Genomic DNA, 19,862 nt, shown 5'->3' with positions numbered 1-19,862 from the left:
AAGCCCCTGGGCAATCGAGCTATGCCCAGCTAAGCTTTGGGCAGGGGCACTCTCCTACGTGTTAGTTGGCTTTATGTCTTGGCATTTTTATGCCCAAGACTTCGTATACATATGGGGTCTGTTTATTAGTATAGTTACCCACTCAGCCGCCCACACGCTCGCACACACACATGTTGGCAACGTGTGCCCCATTTCGATCCAATTGTGGTCTCTGCAATTTTTCTTTAGCATTTTTATTATTTTTTGCTGCTGCTTGTCATAATTTTTGTTTATTTTCTTTGCCTGCCTGTGCCTCTTGATACATCAGGGGTGGAGTATGCATACACACCAATGCACACACATACACGTAGCTATATATAAATATGTATAGATATGTATATGGAGCTAAAGATACTTGGCAGTATTTGCTTTCATATTCACAGCTGTCGGTTTATTGGCCACGTTTTTGTAGCCTGCTAAGTAGGCCTTTGATTTGGATAACTATAAAACAGTCTGGACAACTTGCTTATTTTAGGTATTCTATCTATATAATGGAAAATGATTGTCTTTTGGAAATAGTGCTAGAATAGAGAGAGACAGCAGCACATATATACTGCTTAATTTGTTTGGTCGGGTTAATTCAACTGCGTCTCTTAACTTCTCTCTCTGCCCTTCTCGAAAGCCCGCATGCAAATTTCATGTCAAAGCATCGACAGTTAAGGCACACACACACACTAACACAGATACACTCGCACACAACTTGATTAAACTGTCAAGTGACTTTATAACTGACAGCGCCGACATTTTGATTATTAATCATTGCCAATTGGCTGAACGCAGACTACGACAGAGACAACTACATACACACTCATAGACACACAGATACAATATTTAAGAGGGTGGTTTATAAAGTAACTGCAAATACTTATGAAAATAGTCGATGTTAATAATAGAATCTAGTTGATATTTATTTAAATTGATATGTATTTAAATATTATGTAAAATTATTTGTATAATGATAAACAATTAATCGATTTTGTTTATATTGAAATTTTAATAAATATATTTATAGCTGAATGAACAAAAAATATATACAAATTTATTTAAAATACCTTGAGTAAATTCGAATGGTAGCTCTACCATAATTTATTCAATTTAGTAGTTTTATTTATTCGCTAAAAACTCATTATATATTATATTATTATGAAATAAAAATATTAAGTGATCTCTATCTAAAATAACACTTAATTATCGTATTATTAAACCTAAAATAAATTCGATTATGACTTTCACTAAAATTATTATAGCCTAATATATTAATGATTAACATTTAACATAACATAGACAAATATAATTAAACAGTTTCTTAAGCACCCCTCGCTGCTGCGAATATAGCACTATCTGTAGCACACATCAATGCGGGCAGACAGACGGGCAGGCAGACTGAGAGAGAGAGAGACAGAGACTGACAGCTACGAAAGCAGGCTTAGCCCATTGACTGCAATGCGGCCCAGGAAAATTGCATTATAAACTAGAGTAGCTTTTCTAGGTGCTCAGCAGGGGGCAGTGGGGTGTGGCAAGGGTTATTTTTGAATGAATTGAGCTACTCAGCAGCTCAGCAGTTCAGCAGTGTTATTTCCAATTGCCTTCAGCTGTCATTTTGTCAGTATGATTGTCATAGACTTATCATTAGATTGGGTCAGATACGAATTTTCACTAATTATGACAGCTAGACGTTGACCCCTTCGAACTTAAGCTCTCTTACGCAGCCTCTCTCCCTCCCTTTCTCTCAGTGACTGCTTGTAATTTAGTTGTGTCTGTCGCGCTCACTCCAATTAAGTTTAACGCAAATGAGCGCAGAAGTTGGCAGACAAGACAAAACTATTGACAGCGAAGAGCACCTGTTGCTATGACAGAAGAAGAAGAAGAGGAAAGAGGGAAGGGCGTGTGTCGACTTGCTGAACTGGGTAGGGGCACTTGAGAGTTGAGTTACTGAGTTACTTTTATGGCAGTTTTGCTCTTAGAACTTTTGGCTCGCAATTGTGTTAAGTGCGTTTTGATAGGCAATGAAAAGGTGGAGCGATAAGCTGCAGCTTGGCATTGGGGTTCAAGTTGAACTAGTTCCAACAACAGTTAAAGACAATGGCAAGTGCAAGTTCAATAAAGAGTCAACTATGAGTTCATTTGAGGTTAGCTTGAGGTTGGAGAGATCGTAGTAAACAAAAGAAAGTGAAACACCAAATGTCAAAGCTCTTAATCCTCAGCTGAACTATTCAAAAGAGAAAACTTAGCTACACTCAAAGTTAGTCTAAAGAATTTTGCATTCTATTTAACTTTTCTTTTCAATATAGACTTTGCAGTCTAATCCTACTTTCAGCCAATTGGCAAAACATTAGGATTACAGTTCCGGTTGCAAAAAACAGTTAAAAAGCAAAGCAAATGCAACGTGTAAATGCGCACAATGATTGTTCGCTCTGCTGAGCGGGAATTAGAAAGGGAGGGCAACAATAAAAAGCGGGACAACAAGGATACTCCAAATGCTAATTACATGTAGCTGGTAAAGGAAAAGGCAGAAGGGAAATCCTGGAAAAGCGGCGCCAGAGCAGCTCACGAAAACCAAGTCGTGTAATGAGATTGCAACTGGCTGCTACTGCTGCTTCTGCCACCACTTGGGGCAACCGAAAACATAACTAGGAGCTCAAGCAAAGTGGGTGCAAGCGAGAGAGCATGCGATTTAATGATGCACAAAAAAATAAGTAAGAATGTAAAGGAAAACGAGAGAGCCACAACCGAAACCAAAACCAAAAACCAAAACCAAAACTGAATCCAAAGCTGCAGCCCGTTAACTTTTGCATGCCGTTGCAACGGAGCAAAAGCTGCTTACTGCGGCCGACTGATTAAGTGCGAGCGAGAGGGCAAGCGAGAGAGACTAAACGCAGCTGAAACCGACGGCCATCATTGCCATTGTTTTGCCTGAGAGTGAATGAGCGCGCGTGTGTGTGAGAGAGTGTGAGTGTATATGTATGTGTGTGTGTGTGTGTGCACTCGCTCGTTAGTTGCTCTTTTTTTGGCAGGGGCATTGTTTTTGTTGCTACTTCATTGTCTCTTTGGATTGGGCAAGGAGCCCTTACTAGGCAGCGCCACCTGGCGGCCCAACGCACAGCAAAGTCATCAATATTGCTTATTTGCAACAGTGCTTTTTGCTGTTGCTGCTTTTGTTGTTGTTGCTCCCTTTGCTCCTAGCTTGTTATTGTTGTTTGGCAGTTATTGTAGCTGTTTTCCTTCCACTAACTTCCACACTGCCTTTGCTTGCACAAATTGCGTTTTGTTCAGCCGTTCCCGCTGCCGCCGTTGCTGCTGCTGCTTCCGCTTGTCCCGTTTTTATTGTGTTGCTTTGTGTGTTGATTTATGTGCACTGCATGTGTGTGAGTGTGTGTGTGTGTGTGGTCGTATGTGTGGGCGTCGGCGTCGCTGACTTCCCTGGAGTAGACATAAAGTGCACTGCGGTGGCATTGGAAGTAGCTGTTGCTGCTGCTGCTGCTGTTGCTGCTGCGTCTTGTTGCGCATACAAATTGGTTTTAGTTATTAATGGTGTGTATAATTAAGCGGGTGCCTTTTGTTGCCAACTTTGTCTGCAGTTTGTTAGAATGTTTCTTAATAATTTGTGTGCGCTTCGCTCAAGACAAAAACAGCAAAGTCAGCAGGCGCTATAAAACTGTTGAGAGATAGACAGACAGAGAGGGAGAGTGAAGCGGAAGCAACTATAATTGAAGGCGAGTGGAAAGGGTTTAAGTAGTGCAAGTGCAGATTATTAGTTGAACTTACATATTTTCCTTTGATATAATTGGAAAATGAAATGCAGAAACAAGTAAAATTGGCAATGAAATATGCAACTTGTATTTATTAGATTATTTAGAAAATGTAAAAACGGAACGATCAATATTTTCCTGTTACTACTTCCTAATCAATCTGAACTTGAACAATAATTCCTAATAAAATATATTAGGAATGGTGTCGATAAGAATATTACAACATATTATTTGTTTTCCTTCAACATAACAAATATCTACTTAAATCCCTAAACAAAACATATTGTATTGCTCTTAAATTTTCCTCGAAACCTTTTCTATTTATCCATAGCTTTCGGTCAAAACCAATCTCATTTAGCGATAAATTGTTATGTCCCTTGCACGGTTCATTTAAGCATTTACTTATTTTGTGGTTCTTTGGTAAGGTTGATTAACTTTAGTCAATACACAAACCAAATCAGCTCGCCGCAGGCTCAATTCAACTGAAAGTGTGGCGAGAAGGCAACTCTCAAAGGCAGTTCTCAATAACTGTCCGCAGTTGTAACCCCTTCAATTAAAAAAGTGCCAGAAACAATCCGAAGGACTTAAGCCCTTTACCCCACATCCTGTTTGTCTATCAATCAGTCGAACAAATAACCCGAAAAAAGGAAAGGCGAAAAAGGGAAACACTTGGCTATTGAAACCAAAGCCTTTTCCCTTCGTTTATTCTCGGCATTTCCATTGGGGCAACTCTCATTACGAATGCGGAAAGTGAAAGCCACAGAGGTCATTTCTTCTTCTTCTTCTTGTTCTCTTATTTATTCAGATATTTTGTTCTATTTTTGGCTCATGTTCTTGACGCCTGGCGAAACTTTGATTTGCCTCTTACGATCTCTCAACGACAAAACAAACAGAGGCAAATATAAACATAAATTGAGGCTAAATACTGGGCAAATGTTGCCTGAGCAACTTTTAATTGAATAATATTAGAGAGAGAGAGAGATACAACGAAAGAGAGAGAGAAAGAGAGTGACTGGGTGAGAAATCAAATTCATAAATTTTCTATACAATTTCGGGCAAAGTTTTTGCCGAACCACAACTTTTCTAATTTATTTTCCATACCTCCCTCGTCCTCTGGCTCATCATCTTCTTCTTCTTCATTTGGTTGCTCTTCCTTGTCATGTATGTGTGTTAATACATATTAAATATTACTTACTTTGTATTTTTCTTTGGCCTCGCGCCGCAAGCTGAGCCGAATTTGAGCCTTTCTTGTTTTGTTCTAAGCGACGACAAAATGTAAGCAAAAACTCTGCCCAGCGAAACACAAAGAAAACTTTTCGCCCACACATAATATCGAGCAGAAGTTGAGCGTGCGTTGGGCGTCAAGTTTTCCCAGTTTCGCAATTTCCCAGCTGGTTCGCTTCTTAATCTACCTCCCGCTCTCCTATCTCTGTCTCTCTCCCTCGTGTGTCTGGCCGCCGCAAGTGTTGACTGCTGCGGGTTTTCAGCTCTGCTTCCCTCACTTATCCATTTGCCTAAGATTTGTTGCTGCTTGTGTTGCATAGTTTAAGGCACACGAGAATTGCATTTCAACAGTCTCGGTTTACTTAAGTTGATCTAGTATATTGAGCTAATATGCACTCTTGCAAGCTCTAAGCTCCATTTAGTTCATTATGCATATGAGTGCGAGCAAAATCTATAGTATAGAACTTTATTTAAATTTCCCATTATCGATTGATGTCTAGTTTAAAGTTTTTTATTAAATATTATTATTAGTTATAAAATTTCTGTCTTGTTAGCTAAAATTCCCTATATCCACAAGAATTTCTTTTAATGTCTTTTAAATTCCCTATATTTAAAATCCCACTATAAATATTATTTCACATTAAACCCATAACGATTCGTATGTAGGCACCTACTCCACCTCACTCTCATCCCATATTTGTATGTTAATATTTCCCTATATTTTTTAGGTACCTGTCATTCCGTTATCTCTTAAAAGTCAACGATATTTGCCTGCTTGAGCATAATCAGAAGGCCGCACATTTCATTTCTTATCTACGACCACTTTGCTCCTTTGACATTTACATTTGTTTGCCCTACCACCTCGTCACCTACTGTAGCACCTCTTCCTCTTGCCAGCTACGCAATTACATTAAATTAAGCTTCCTGTAATGAACATTTTTTATGCATTTTATAGTAGAAAGCAGCTTCTGCTAAACTCACTCAGCTTTCGCGTTTGCGTGTCGCAAGATAATTGAGTTGAAGGGGACACTTAAGGCAACCTCCTGCTGAGGGCGGGCGGGGGTAGCCGCTTGGGTGGATGAACTTTAATAGGTCACACATAAAAAGACCGCAGAAACGCGTGTTAAAATGTGCTAAACAAGGATTTATTGTTTTATTAGTGTTTGCTTAGCAGGAGACTTTTGTAGACCCCATTCTACGACCTAGGAAAATGGTAAAATCTAACAGCAGCATAGCCCGGTGTTCTGTTATTTATGATTATGTGCAGAAGACTTTAGAATATCTTTATCTCAATAAGAGATAAGATTTAAGATAATGACATACTCTAGCAGTGCCCTATAATCCATATTATCGTATACTTATCGATCTAGACTCTTAAGTTTAATTTCTTTGATTGGATTTTCTATGATTTATGTATTATGCACCCCTTTCGATGAATCGACCTTTAGATCCCACTCCTTTTCCCAATTTCCTTTGGGAAAATTTGTTTATTTATAGCCAGCAGCACATGCCAAAATATTCTTAGCCTCAACCACAAACCGTTGGCGAATAAATTCCATATTCGTTTTCTACTGCCATTCGCCTTTTGGCGTCGTTTGCTGCACGCAGTTCGTAAACGAAAATGCCAAAAAACGCAAGTTGCGCAATTTCATAAATTTTAATCCTTTTTTATTGCCAGTCGTGGCCGCTAGAGGGCGTGCCGAGCAGGTGGCGACAAGCCAAAGGTGTGCGGAATGAAATGGAAAAGTGAAATACACGAAATTCATTTCCGACGCGTCGCTTCGTTTGCCTCCTATATTTCCCAAATAAGAGACGTGGGGAAGTGGTTGCCTCTAGTAAAATATCAACTGTTTATACTGTGAGTGAATTATGGACTGGGGAATACCCCTTACTAAAATATGTGATTGTCAGGAGAAAAGCAAACACCGATAGCGGAAAGCTTGACTGCAATAGTACTAAATTAATTTGTTTTCTTTATATAGCTCTTTCCAATATAATCCTACAATTTAGGTTGAGTAAATTGAGCATAAAAAGTGAATACATATTTCTCTTTACATTTATAAATATGTAGCTTTCTTATCGATTGAGTGTAAGCCCTACAAAAATATGAACAAATTTCCCATATTTTAGAAATTATAAAACTTCCCGAAATATGAGAGTTTAGAGACAAAATTTTAACTATTTTTGCTAAATTTTTCCTATATACCTATAACCGATTTTTAATTATCTCCACTTCTCTTAAATATTTCCCCATATAAATTCCATATACCAATCTATACAAAATTTCTTTTCTCTACTACACTAAAAAACTATGCATTCTAATTATATCATAACAGTATAACAGTTGGCGTTTTAGTCTAGCCGCGCACTATGCTACTAAGCGAGGGGCTATTCAGCAATTGTCTAAGTACGAGGTACAATGTGAAAAGGGTAAGAGTGCTTAGTGCAGCACTAATTACTTTGGCACCTCGCATTATGTAGATGCAGATAAAGCAAAGAGGTGTGGTAGCAGAGGTAGGGGAAGGGAAGAGGGTAACTGTAACGGGCAAAGCGACATAGGCGAAGAGCATACTTAAATGTCAAGCATACGCCATGTTGAATGCCTGCGGTTAGCTCACAGCTCACTTCCGTCTCTCTCTCTCTCTCTCTTTCTCTCTCCCTCTCTTTCTCTTTCTCGCTTCTTCATTCTCGCACTCCTGACTTTATCTTCCTGCTGCTCCTGCTGCCGCACAATTTGAATAACAAGTTGGAAATGGCTTTGGGGTCGGCATTTAAATACGCGGCCAACTGTCGAAAAGGAAAAACAAATGAAAACTGCGAGAAAAATGGCGGGAATGCATGCGAGCGTGTGTGTGTGTGTGTACGTGTGTGTGAGCCGCTAAAATACGCGCTGCCTGAATATGCGGCATGGGGCACAGGATATGAGCAGGAATGCCGCGTGGATGCGTCTACTCGTGTCCTGCTCTGTCCTTTTTGTAATTTATGCATGTCTAAACAGGCTTTTGGCATTGTGCGTGTGTGTAGGTGGAGGTGTAGGTGTGTGTGTGTGTGTGTTTGCCTTTTGAAATGACATGGACAGAAATCAAATGCTTTGCCGCTGCTGCTCTCACGCTGAAGTGGAAATGGAAAATGTTGAGTGTGGGAACAGGCAGAGAGACGCGAATTGAATGAATGAAATATAAATGAATGAAGGAATGTGTGAATGAATGAATGACTAAAGTAGTGCTCAAAACCAGGAGAGAAGAATTGTTAATATTTTTAAAATTTGTTAAACAAACTGAAGACTGGGAAGTTAAAGCGTGAATTTTTGGTGTACTGAAAGGTAGTTAGGGAAATTATTTGCAGGGAAATTTCGAAAAGGAAATTTGAATAGTCAGCAGCTAAAATTAAACATAAATTAAGTGAAACTTAAATAAAAAAATATTTAAAAAAATACCTGAAATTAATAAACAATTTTTAAAATATATATAATGTAAAACATATATTTAAATACATGGTAAAATATTCTAAAAAGCAAAATTAAAATACAGAACTAATTCATGTTGAGGCCCTTCCATTATATCAATTTCAATTTCAAATTGATTCGCACTTGATTTAATTTCAATTTTTGATTGATTCAACATTGAATCAACTTTATTTCTCTATTTTCTATTCCCTATTCATGCACAATTTGCCTAAACTCTTCTAACAAAGATCAAATCGTAACGCTTGCCTCTTAATTGTGCCACTTTTCGTTATATAATTCTAAAAGAAAAATGAGAATACAATCAAAAGTTCAACAAACTGTTGCACAAGTGACAAAAACAATGCAGCAAACAAAGGCAAAAATCAACAACAACAACAACAGAAACGAAAAAATTGCGACACGCGACATTAAAAAAGTCGCAGGCCATAAAAATTGAGGTCGACAGCAGCAGCAACAACAACAACAGCTAATGAATAACAAAGGCAAAAACTACTACAGCAACTGTAAAGGGTCGCGCGGGGTGTGAAGGGGGCAGGTGGGAAGAGCATAAAAAGTGAGGCGCGGTTTATCAAGATGCGCAATTAAATATGGAAATGCGCGCAAATGGAAAAATGGAGGCAGCAAAAACAACAGCGACACGAAATCTGCACACGCGACAAGTGTCATTAGCAGAAACAACCCCCCCGACCTCCTGACCCCCCTCGCCACTACCTGCCTTAAACAAGCGCCCCGCAGCTACAGCCAACTGCAGCTCGGCAGACAACATGAAAAGTAAAATGAAAAATTAAAATACAAAAAAAATTTAAAACAATTAAATGTCATTTTGTGGCACATTTTATTTAGTAAAAAGTGGGCGTTGCGGTGCAGCGGGCGTGGCAGCCATTATGAGCAGGGTGGCGGCAGGGCGGAGGGGAGGTGCTTACTGTAGTTATTTGCCATTGTGTATTTAAGTTGAGTGTTGTTGTCAACGCATTTGCGATTATTTGCTGTAAATATTTGAAAATTAAACACAGAACCAGTGTCTGGGCGCGGGTGTGGAGGGGGCTGATGTGGTGCAGAAGGTTAGGCAGAGACATGCCTAAAATTTGTTGAGAATTTATATTACGTGTCGACAGCAACAACAACAACTGCAACAACAACAACAACAACAGCAACAAGAGCAGCAGCTGGCAGCGAGGTTAGATTGCGTGTTTTGGGGAGGGGGGTAAGAGCCGGAGCAACAGACAATGCAAACAATTTCAATTTGCATGTAGAAACAAGGACACAAACACACAAAGAACGAGTGAGAAAGGGATGGAGACAGAGTGAGTGAGAGAGAGAGAGAGAGGGACAGAGAGGCACACACTTGTAAAATGGCAGCCAAAGTTCAACTATGCAACTATGCGGGGCTGTCCTTGTCAGCCAAGAGGGAGCCGCGCCAGGGAGGGGGGAGGACACACATTAAGTGGCGGTTCGGCACATGTGTAGGCATATGCGAACTGCTGAAAGAACCTGTTTTGGGCAAAGACAGGCCAAAGAAGGTGACGGCTTGATTATAAACAAGGCAGGGCAGGGCCAGTGCTGCGAGTCCTTCCAGCTACACTGGTTAACATGTTTTCAAGAGTGAGTGCGCTTGTCTCATACAGACAATTAGTGTCTTATGCAAATTTAACTAATTTAAATCGAAATGCTTGAAGTTTAAGATAAATATTTATTTGTATTTCATTATTTTATATTATATTCAAATGTAATCTAAATACTTATATATACAAAACACAATATACAATAATAGAAATTTATAGTTTATAGTTAAAGTAAAAATAAATAATAATAAATAATTAAAAAATTAATTAACAAAATATTAAAATTTTTATGATAAATTCTCAAAAAGCATAATATAACTGGAATTAATTAAAATATGAATAATATTAAATATTAAAATATATATAATATTAAAATAACGAAAATAATTTCAAAATGAAGTACAGACATATAAAAAAAATTCTCTTAAAACATGATATAATTACATTAAATTATATTTAAATATAAATTAAAATATATTAAATTCTCTTAAAATATAAAATAATAAAAATAACCACAATCAATTGTATATAATTAAAGAATAAATAACAATACAATTAAAGTAACTTTTAATTAAAATACAAATAAATTGCCTAAAAAAATTGTTTATTAAGTAAAAAATTAAAATATAAATAACTAAAAATATAATAAATAAACAAAATTTATCATTAAAATAAAAAAATATATAATAAGCTCCCGAAAATATAAGATAACTAAAATAATTTATAGTTAAAGTATAATATAACTAAAATCAATTCTAATTGAAATAGTTAGCTAGCAACAATTTGAGCTTAGAAATTATGTTTATATCATGTGTTTATAAACAAAATTAAAAGCCCTTGGGCTGCTGCTCAAAATCTGAGTTTATACTGTAGATCTGAACAGTCAGCAGACGCAGTTTCACTTAGGTTCAGTATTCAATTTGGGAAATACTGTTAAGAGCTTAACAGATACTATTACGAACTAAAGTTCGACATACTCAAAAGCCACAAATGAGCGAAGGGAGGAGAACTCAGTTGGCTGCTGCTGCATGAAGTTTATGGACTGGAATATGAGCAACCCTTTTGCAGCTGGCGCATATAATATTTAGCCACTGATGGCTGGAGCCAAGTTTATTATCAATTTCGCTTGCACACAGAGCATTTTGCTACAGCTGCCACGCCCCCAAGCCCAAGCGCCCACCTTTAATCTGGCTGGCAAGTTTGAACAGCTGCTCCGCTTCTCCCAGCCTCCCTCTCTCTCTCACTCTCTCTCTCTCTCTCTCTCACACTCTCTGGCTGGCTTTGATGACATTTTACCTGCTGCTCAGTTGGCACATATCCTGTTTGCAGCTCATATCTACATATCTGTATACACACATATACATATATATATATATATATGGCTATAGCTATGTTTGTTCACGTTAAGTCTGATGTGAACTGTCAACTGTCATTTAAAATTTAATCGCATGTTGTTTCTCTCGCTTTGCAGTTGTCGCCGCGATTATTGTCGCCAGTTTTAGCCAGGGCTGCCCCTCGCCCTCCCCCTGTCCGCGCGTGTCTCCCCTTGCCACAAGATTTTAATTACTGTGCCACAAGACAACGAAAGTCAAAGTCCCCGCCGCTCGCACCCCTCAATGCTCCAGAGCCCTAACAGCAGCTGTCACTCGCTTATCGCTTTGGCTTTATAAAAATAATATTAAGAGACACTCATTGGGTCTCACTCTGTCTGTCTTTTTTTTCCCGCTCTATATCTCTGTCTCTCCTTCAGTTTGCTTGGCAGCTCTGCTCCATTTAGATAAGTGACACATAAATTAAGTAATTTTACTTTTCTTTCACTGCCTCTCTCCGCTCTTCGACTTCCTCTCAGCATAATTATAAAACAATTGTCTAGCTGCCTTTTGGCTTCATTCACTTTTTATTTTACAATTTATTCTGCTTCTTCTTCAAGTGTTTCTTTCTTCTCCTTCTTCTTCTTGTTTCCCCACTGCAAGTAGTTTCAATCGCTGGTTTATTAACCCCTCCAACATATTTGTCTTCCATCATAAAAGTTTATTTGCCTCATTATCTTTTATCATTTGAGGTACGCAGCTCGAGTGCAAGATAAACATTTTGACAGCTCTGTCATAAATTGTCTCGCAGATAATTTTCAACGATAGCAAAGCAGGGCAAAGTTTTCATTCAAGAATTTTCCAATAGCACAGAAAAGCTCAGGTGGCTTTACCTGAAGCTGAAGCAAACTTTGAAAGCTAACTTTGAATTATAGCTTATTTAATGAATAACGGAATTAGCATGTACATTAAGCTTGTGTATAATCTGTTTGTTAAGTTATTAGAAATTGAAAACGCAAAAATATTCGGAAAGCACATTAAAGCTGTTGAGGTGCAAAGCACTGAAATATTATTTCTATACAATTTATTTCCATATTTTTTTCGTTAGGTACTTCTATAGATATGTGAGCTTTTTGAGCACATTTATTCTGCAAGCTTTGTTAAGGCTTTGATTAGAAAGAGCTTTAACTTAAACAAAAACTTTATAAACAAAAACTTTACAGTTGTTAAACTCAGGTATAACATTTTTAAAATATTTTGCTGATCAGCTGGCACAAAGCTTTAATTGATTTTGATTAATATAAATCTGCATTGAAATGTCAATTTTTCCAAATGCCAGCTTTTTCAGCTCCTTCAATAATTGCATATTAGCTACTTAAACAGAATCATATGCGTATTATTTGAATTTTTTATGCAAACCTTTTAAAAGCTTTACTTGATAAAGCTTTAACATAAATGTCAACTTCTAATTCTGAAATGCTGAGCTCTTCCGAGCCTTTTTTCCAGCTCTTTAAAAATGCCAACTATATACTGTCCCACGATCTATTCTCACCTTTACGCTAAAAATAGACAAGGCCTGGCCTTTGATAGACAATCAGCCAGTGACACCTCATTTGGGGTCCAACATCAAAGTCAGAGTCAGACGCAGCGTCAGCTTCATTATGTGTTGGCTATTTTGAGCATTGGCTCTGTGCTGCCCTTTGTTCGACTGTCGACTCACCTGCTTGGGGGGAAAGGTTGTCCGTCGTATTCGTATTTGGCCAACAGATTAACACCTTTTGAGTGGAAGCTGCCTGCCACACGAAACTTGTTCCACAGCGCAGCAATGCAATGCAGCTGCAGCTGCTCCTGCTGCTGCTGCTGTTTCTTCAATTTGTGCTGGCAGAAAAAAAAAAAAAATAAACTTTTCCCTTTTTATTTTTCCCTTTTCATTTTTGTATTTATATTTTTTGCTGTTCGGTTTGGTTTATAATCAAATGCAATGGCATGACTAAAAATGGAATTTTGCTGTCTGCACTTCATCAACATGCGGGGCCCCAAATGACGCAAAGGACAAACAGAGGCGATGGCGAGAGAGAGAGAGAGGGAGAGGCAGAGAAGGAGACAAGCCAGAACCAGAAATTGAACTCAGACAGAGACTGAAGACCCAACCCGTTCCAAAACACGCATTCCTCATGCCATACAAAACAATTGACAGGAATTGTTGTAGTTGTTGCTGTTGTTGCTGTTGTTGTTGTAGTGAATTGTCACAGCAACAGCAGTAGAAGAAGAAGCAGCAGTAGCAGCAGCATCAACCACTCTTCCTCTTCTCCTGCAAACTCCTTTGTCACGTAGCCCAGAACAAGTTTGCTTGGAAAGGACTCGAGCGACTGGAACTGGTTGCGCACATCGTCAACAGCAAATTGTCTTTTGCTCTTTATTTATCAATTGCACAAGCCCCCAATTCCAGTTCCCTGTCCCCCGTTGCCCGTTGCCCGTTGCCCGTTGCCCGTTCTCCGTTCCCCGATCCGTGGCACTGGGCCGGTTTCCTTTCAATATCATTTCATTTCGCCTTTAGCAGCCCGTCGCGACGTTCTGACTCTTTCACTATCTGACGCTCTGATATCTTTTGCTCTTCTGCCGCAAATTAAGATCAATATCGTTGCCTCAAACCGGGCGGCAGGTGGCATTCGTATTCCATTTGTTCCACTCTCTCTCTCTCTCTCTCGCTCTCGGATCCCTGATTTATTTGCAGTTTCCAGTGGCGGAAATCGCTTAATACGTGGGACGTGAAACGTGGAACGCATTCGGTTTTAGCTTTCAATTCAATTGGCGCGCTTTGATGTCCAGCCAGCTACAGCTACAACTTTAGCTGCTCCCCTCGCTGGCTGCATTCCTAGATCCGACTGCCCGCTGTGCGAGCGTTCCCCCGCCCCGCTGCAGCCCGCCGCTGTTATTTATTGTATTCGTTTATCTGCATTTTCCAGGCGCTTATAAATTTCGCTGCGCTTAATTTGCTAAAGAACTGCAGCGCACATGACTTTTATGGCGGAGAATAATATTTCAAGATATTCCATAAACTGCTGATGCTGCTTCGAGTGAGTGCTGCAGCGCCATCTGTTGGCCTTTGGGGCAACAAGCAAGCTATCGGCTAATTTAATTGGAATATATTGATCGTCGTTGAGCAGGGGCGAATAGCTGGAACTAAATAAGTGCTTATATTTAGTCAATTATTAGCCAAAGTAGGGGTATTCCTGCAGTGGTTAAACAGGCCTGGCAAATTAATTGAAAGCAGTCGAGGAGTCAATCAGGCGGAACTAACGCTCGAGCGCTAAAAAAAAAACAGAAACAACAACAAAAGCAATCTCGGGTGAAAATAGAATTAGCATCTCATAAAAAAACGAAAGAGACGAAAGAGGGGAGGGGGGGACAGCAGCTAATCGATAATTTATGAGCAGAGGAGCTGGCCAAATCGGACGGATGGCTTAGCCAACATGCAACATGTTTATAAATATACCGCTAATGAGCAAAGCCAACGAGTAAATGACACCCCCCCCCCCCTCGCACCACGTTCGGTTCGATTCATTGCGGTGTCAACGGATGACAGCGGCAACAATAGGGGGCATGCATAGGAGAGGGGTGGGGCAGGGGCAGCTCTGCTTGTAAATTGTTTAAACAAGCGTCGGCACATTGACTTTGAAGCAATATGCTTATGTGTGTGTGTGTGAGTATGTTTATTTGATAAAAGAGACGACTTTGTTCCACTGTGACGTTTAAGCAATCGCTGTGTAAATATTTACCCCCAAGGTAAAAGTAAAATTAAGCATTGTTTATCTTTACACCCCGACCTCTCCTCTGCTCCCCTGCTGCCCCCTGCTCCCCTGCTGCCCCCTGCTGCTCAGCCTGCTGCGTCTATCTGTACCATAACTGTAATTTCTATTGGCATTAAACCGAATATTTGCCACAAATATTTGTGCTGCATTGCTGAGTGCTTTGCACATTAATTGTCCCAATTCAGAATGCAACTGCATGCAGACAACTTCTGTGCCACATGCAACTAGGCCAGCACTGTGGCCAGCCCAAGATGCCGCATTAGACATTTCACTTTCCAAAGAGAAAACAGCTTCAAGCTGTGAAAATTTGAATAATTCATGAATTTCTTGGCTCATCTACTGAAGTGCCCCTCCAATACGAACAAGAGTTTCGATGATGAATCTACTCTGTCTTATACTTAGACTTCTACTCCTACTTTTACTTATATTCTCATACTTATATTCTTGTCTTCTCTTGCAGGTGACATCCTCTCTGGCGTTTGCTTTGTGGGCCAGCTGGACACTCACTCGCTGGGCGGCTTTCTTATACTGCCGCTGTGCATTTACTTATCGATTGGCGCTCTCTTTCTGCTGGCCGGCTTCATCTCGCTCTTTCGCATACGCACCGTAATGAAGACGGACGGCAAGCGGACGGACAAGCTGGAGCGCTTAATGCTGCGCATCGGCTTCTTTTCGGGCCTATTCATATTGCCAGCCTTGGGTCTGCTGGGCTGCCTGTTCTACGAGTACTACAATTTCGATGAGTGGATGATTCAGTGGCATCGCGACATCTGCAAGCCCTTCTCCATACCCTGCCCGGCTGCCAGGCCGCCTGGCACACCGGAGGCGCGGCCCATCTTCCAGATCTACATGGTCAAGTATTTGTGCTCCATGCTCGTGGGCGTCACCTCCAGCGTTTGGCTCTACTCCAGCAAGACGATGGTCAGCTGGCGCAATTTCGTGGAACGGCTCCAGGGCAAGGAGCCACGCACCCGGGCCCAAGCGTACGTCTAGTATGAGACGGCGGCGGCGGCGGCTGAGGTGGCGGCTAACGAGAGTTACTTAGCCTTTAGCACGTAAAGTCCCCAAAGTCTGCCCTGCCACAAGAAAACATTCACAAAAGCAAGCGAAGAGGAAGAAGTGAAAAAGAGATAGAGAGAAAGAGAGAGAACAAGTAGTCGTAGCTTAGCCTCGAACAGCTTTGTATAAAGTTCATCTATGCCCCCCCCCCCCCCCCCCCCCCCCCCCCGTCTACCCCTACCCATCAAGCGTAATCAAAAGTTTAATATTTAGTTGTATATCTACATATATACATACATACATACTTATATAGATTGTATATGAAGGCTTCTCGCTTTCTTGTTGAACCAAAACATTTTAATTGATAAGCTAATGATAATATTCTAGTATTTTAGTATGCTAGTGCTCTTATGGCTCATGCTTCCGCTTTCCATATTCATTTTCATTGTCATTTCCATTTCCACTTCCGTTTCCGTTTGCGAATGGTATACGAATTGTATAAGAGTTTTATCGCTCGCTCGCTGTTGCATCTTCACTCTTCTACTCCACAGACGCATTCAATTCGAATAAGTTTGCATTTAAGTAGGATTTTTTTGATCAATTTTATTTGTGAAAGCTTTAAATGTGCCCTAACGTTAATTAAGTATATATAAAATAATATATATATTTGCATATATTGTAGTTGTATGTGTGTCTAAGCTCTTTAAGATTATATGTAAGAATTGCTGTAAATTTCTGACTAAAAAGTTTTAAAAAAAAGTTCACAAACTTCGCACTTAAAAAATTCACATCAATTATTTATGATAATTCGCATAATTTTGTTCGACTGCAGTCAGAATTTCACAGCCAATTTAATTTAAGAAAAAAATATATATGAAAGAAAAAACTGCTTAAAAAAAATAAAAATAAAAATGCTTAAAATTTAATTAAAATTAAATGTAAAATAAAATCAGCAGCATATTAAAAAGTGAATAAAATCATTAAATATTTATGTGTATGAAATATATAGCAACTACTAACTATATATATATAATATAGATATATATATACATATATATTAATGAGCATATAAATGTATTACGTAGCAATAAATGTCCTCCATGTGCGAAACTTGTAATTGTATAATTATGTATGAATTATTTGTTAAACTAATTAATATTTAAAGCCAAACGCATTTGTTTTATTACATCTTTAATGACGTTGTAGTCATAAAACTTAAGAACTCATAACGAAAGCGAAAACGAAAACAAATCCATTTGCGTAATTAATTAAAAAAAACAATGAGAAAGAAGAAAAGTAACAACAACAACAACAACAACAACTACTGCCATTTAAACGTGTGTTTGTTAACTACTGTTGAGCATTTTGTTTAGTTTTTCTTATTGTAAATTCTCAATAACGATTTTTTTGATAATTGTAGAGTGCAAATTATTCGCGTAGCATTTAAGAAAAAGAAGAAGAAAATTCAAATGAAATTCAATTACGATAGTCGTTGTAAAATAGAGAAGAAAAGCAAAGGCAAAGCAAAAAGCAAAAATTTAAAGCATATTAAGTGTGTATACATATTAAAATAACAAATGGCAAATAAAACTTTATTTTATTGTTAAAGACTGAATGTGAAATGTATTTGAATTTAATTTAAGGCCTAAACTGATTTCAGCTGGCGGGGGAAAAACTCTTAATTGAGCAGGAATTGTAAAAATGTAACTGGAGAATATTTGCATGGAGGCAAAGCCCATGGGACGAGCTATTCACTGATTGCTTGGGCCAAAGCTGCAGAGTTCAAGGAATATTTCAGCAATTTAAATGAGTTTCGTGAAAAGGTAAGTAAAAGCAAAGCAAAAGGATAAATTGTTTAGTCGATTAGGAGAAAAATGAGTCGGGGTTTATTTAAATGAATAAAACTCAGTTTATTAATTTGATAATTTGGCCAAGGCCAAAAGACGTATTAAAGAATAAGTTGTATAACAAATTTACGCAAGTTTAAATATTACAAATTTGAAAGAGTGAAAGGATTAAGCTTCAGACAGGGAGACGGCTGGACAGCAGGTCAGAAACTGCATAAAGCATAAAGTCTATTGGCATTAGGTTTGCTTTGACAATTTTATTAAATAATTGTGCAGTTAGCGTTAAATAAACCTCACTGAAATAAGTATATGTGCATTCAAATTCTATTGAGCTTCATACTGTGTGCGTATTATAATGTTTTCTCAGTGTTCCTTGCTATCTATTTGATTTAACTTGATAGATTTCTTGGCATTTCATAGTGAACTGGGTTATCTATAATTATTTATAGATTTAGCTTGCATTATATTACAATATTTTAAAAGAAATATATATAACATCTATGCACTCTTTCGAACACGTAAATGTTTTTTTTTTTTTTTTTTTTTTAATAAAATAAAATAAAAATTACAATACAATACAAATAAAATAAAAATTCATACATTTTTATTAAAAAAATAAAATTAATAGTAGTCTTAAAATAAAATTATTCTGTTATATGTATTATATACTTTTCATATTATATAATTTAATAATTTTGTTTTTAACACATAAATTCTGTTAAGTATTTCATAGGAATTTAGCATATATACCTGTATATAAATTTCTGCCTCAGCTGCAAGGGAGTTTATTTAGCAAAGTCGAAGTATCGAAGCCCGATTCATTATACTTCACTTAACTAGTGCAGACTATTTTATGTTTGAAATATGTCCAACTTTAATAAGATCTCTGCAGAAAAAGCAACTCTGCAAGTCCACATAAAATTTGCCTTTTTGCTTGATTCACTTTCTAGACAAATTATAAATAATAGAAGGAATCCAAGCCCAGTTCAGACGGGCAATTTGATTTGTTTGCCATTCGAGGAAATTTTTGGCAGTGTTTCATATAAGTTGTAAATTTGTTGTTGGCTGCAAGCGTTTTGTTGCTCATCTGCCACTAATTGCATTGCAGACAATAAGCACTTGTCTCATGTGTGTGTGTGTGTGTGTGTGTTAGTCGACCAAAAAACTTTTCTCATTACAAGCAACTAGAATAAAGGCTTATCCCACACATACACACATGCACACACACGCACACCTACGCATATGTGAGAGGCACTTGAAAAGCTAGCCACAAAGCAGCTTCAAATTCAATCATAACTTGCCAAACACCCGCAGCTATATACACTATGTATATGTAGAAAAGAGAGGCAGACTGAGAGTGAGTGAGAGAGTGGGGCTGCTTTAACAACAGCGATCCACACTTGAGCCACATTGCCGTAAGCCTTGAAATTTACGAGTGGGCTGAGTAGGCGCGCCAGACTAGCACCCACTAACGAACAGCTCGGAACCGCCGCCCACAAAGCCACACGCCCATATAATTTTGATTACACTTGTTTCTCTAAATACTCCCGACTATAAAAAAAAATATATATATATGTATATACCACAAGCGAAACACATGCGAGCAGCAAATAAAATCCAGGACTACAGCACGTTAGCGGTCCGAATGACTGCTGAGTGGTGAGCGCGGGAGCGGGGGCGTGTGGAGCGGGGGGCGTGACCTAAGCGCCTTAGCAACAAATTGCAGTTAAAAACGAGGGCCAGCAAATCTGCGCTCCTTGGCAACCAGACGTGCTCCGATCCCCTCCCTCTCTACCGGTCGCACTCGCTCTCTCTCTCACTTCTACTCCATCTCCCTCCCTCTCCCTTTCTCTC

The 19,862-nt window shown here is 38.7% G+C and overlaps 1 protein-coding gene across 1 annotated transcript in view; it reads left to right on the top strand.

Annotated features, from left to right (window-relative positions):
* Positions 1-17,776, top strand: part of fz (frizzled class receptor) — a 123,287-nt gene extending 105,511 nt beyond the window's left edge. The window contains exon 5 of the mRNA XM_018008676.2: positions 15,623-17,776. Coding sequence (XP_017864165.1) covers positions 15,623-16,155 — 533 coding nt within the window. The 3' untranslated portion in view covers positions 16,156-17,776. The remainder of the gene's footprint in view (positions 1-15,622) is intronic.
* Positions 17,777-19,862: the final 2,086 nt, after the last annotated feature.

This window comes from Drosophila arizonae, chromosome 4 (genome assembly GCF_054131065.1).
Source record: "Drosophila arizonae isolate 15081-1271.41 chromosome 4, UAZ_ARI_1.0, whole genome shotgun sequence".
Lineage (NCBI taxonomy): Eukaryota > Metazoa > Arthropoda > Insecta > Diptera > Drosophilidae > Drosophila > Drosophila arizonae.
Note: the sequence above shows the minus strand (reverse complement) of the source record. Positions and strands in the feature narration are given on the sequence as shown.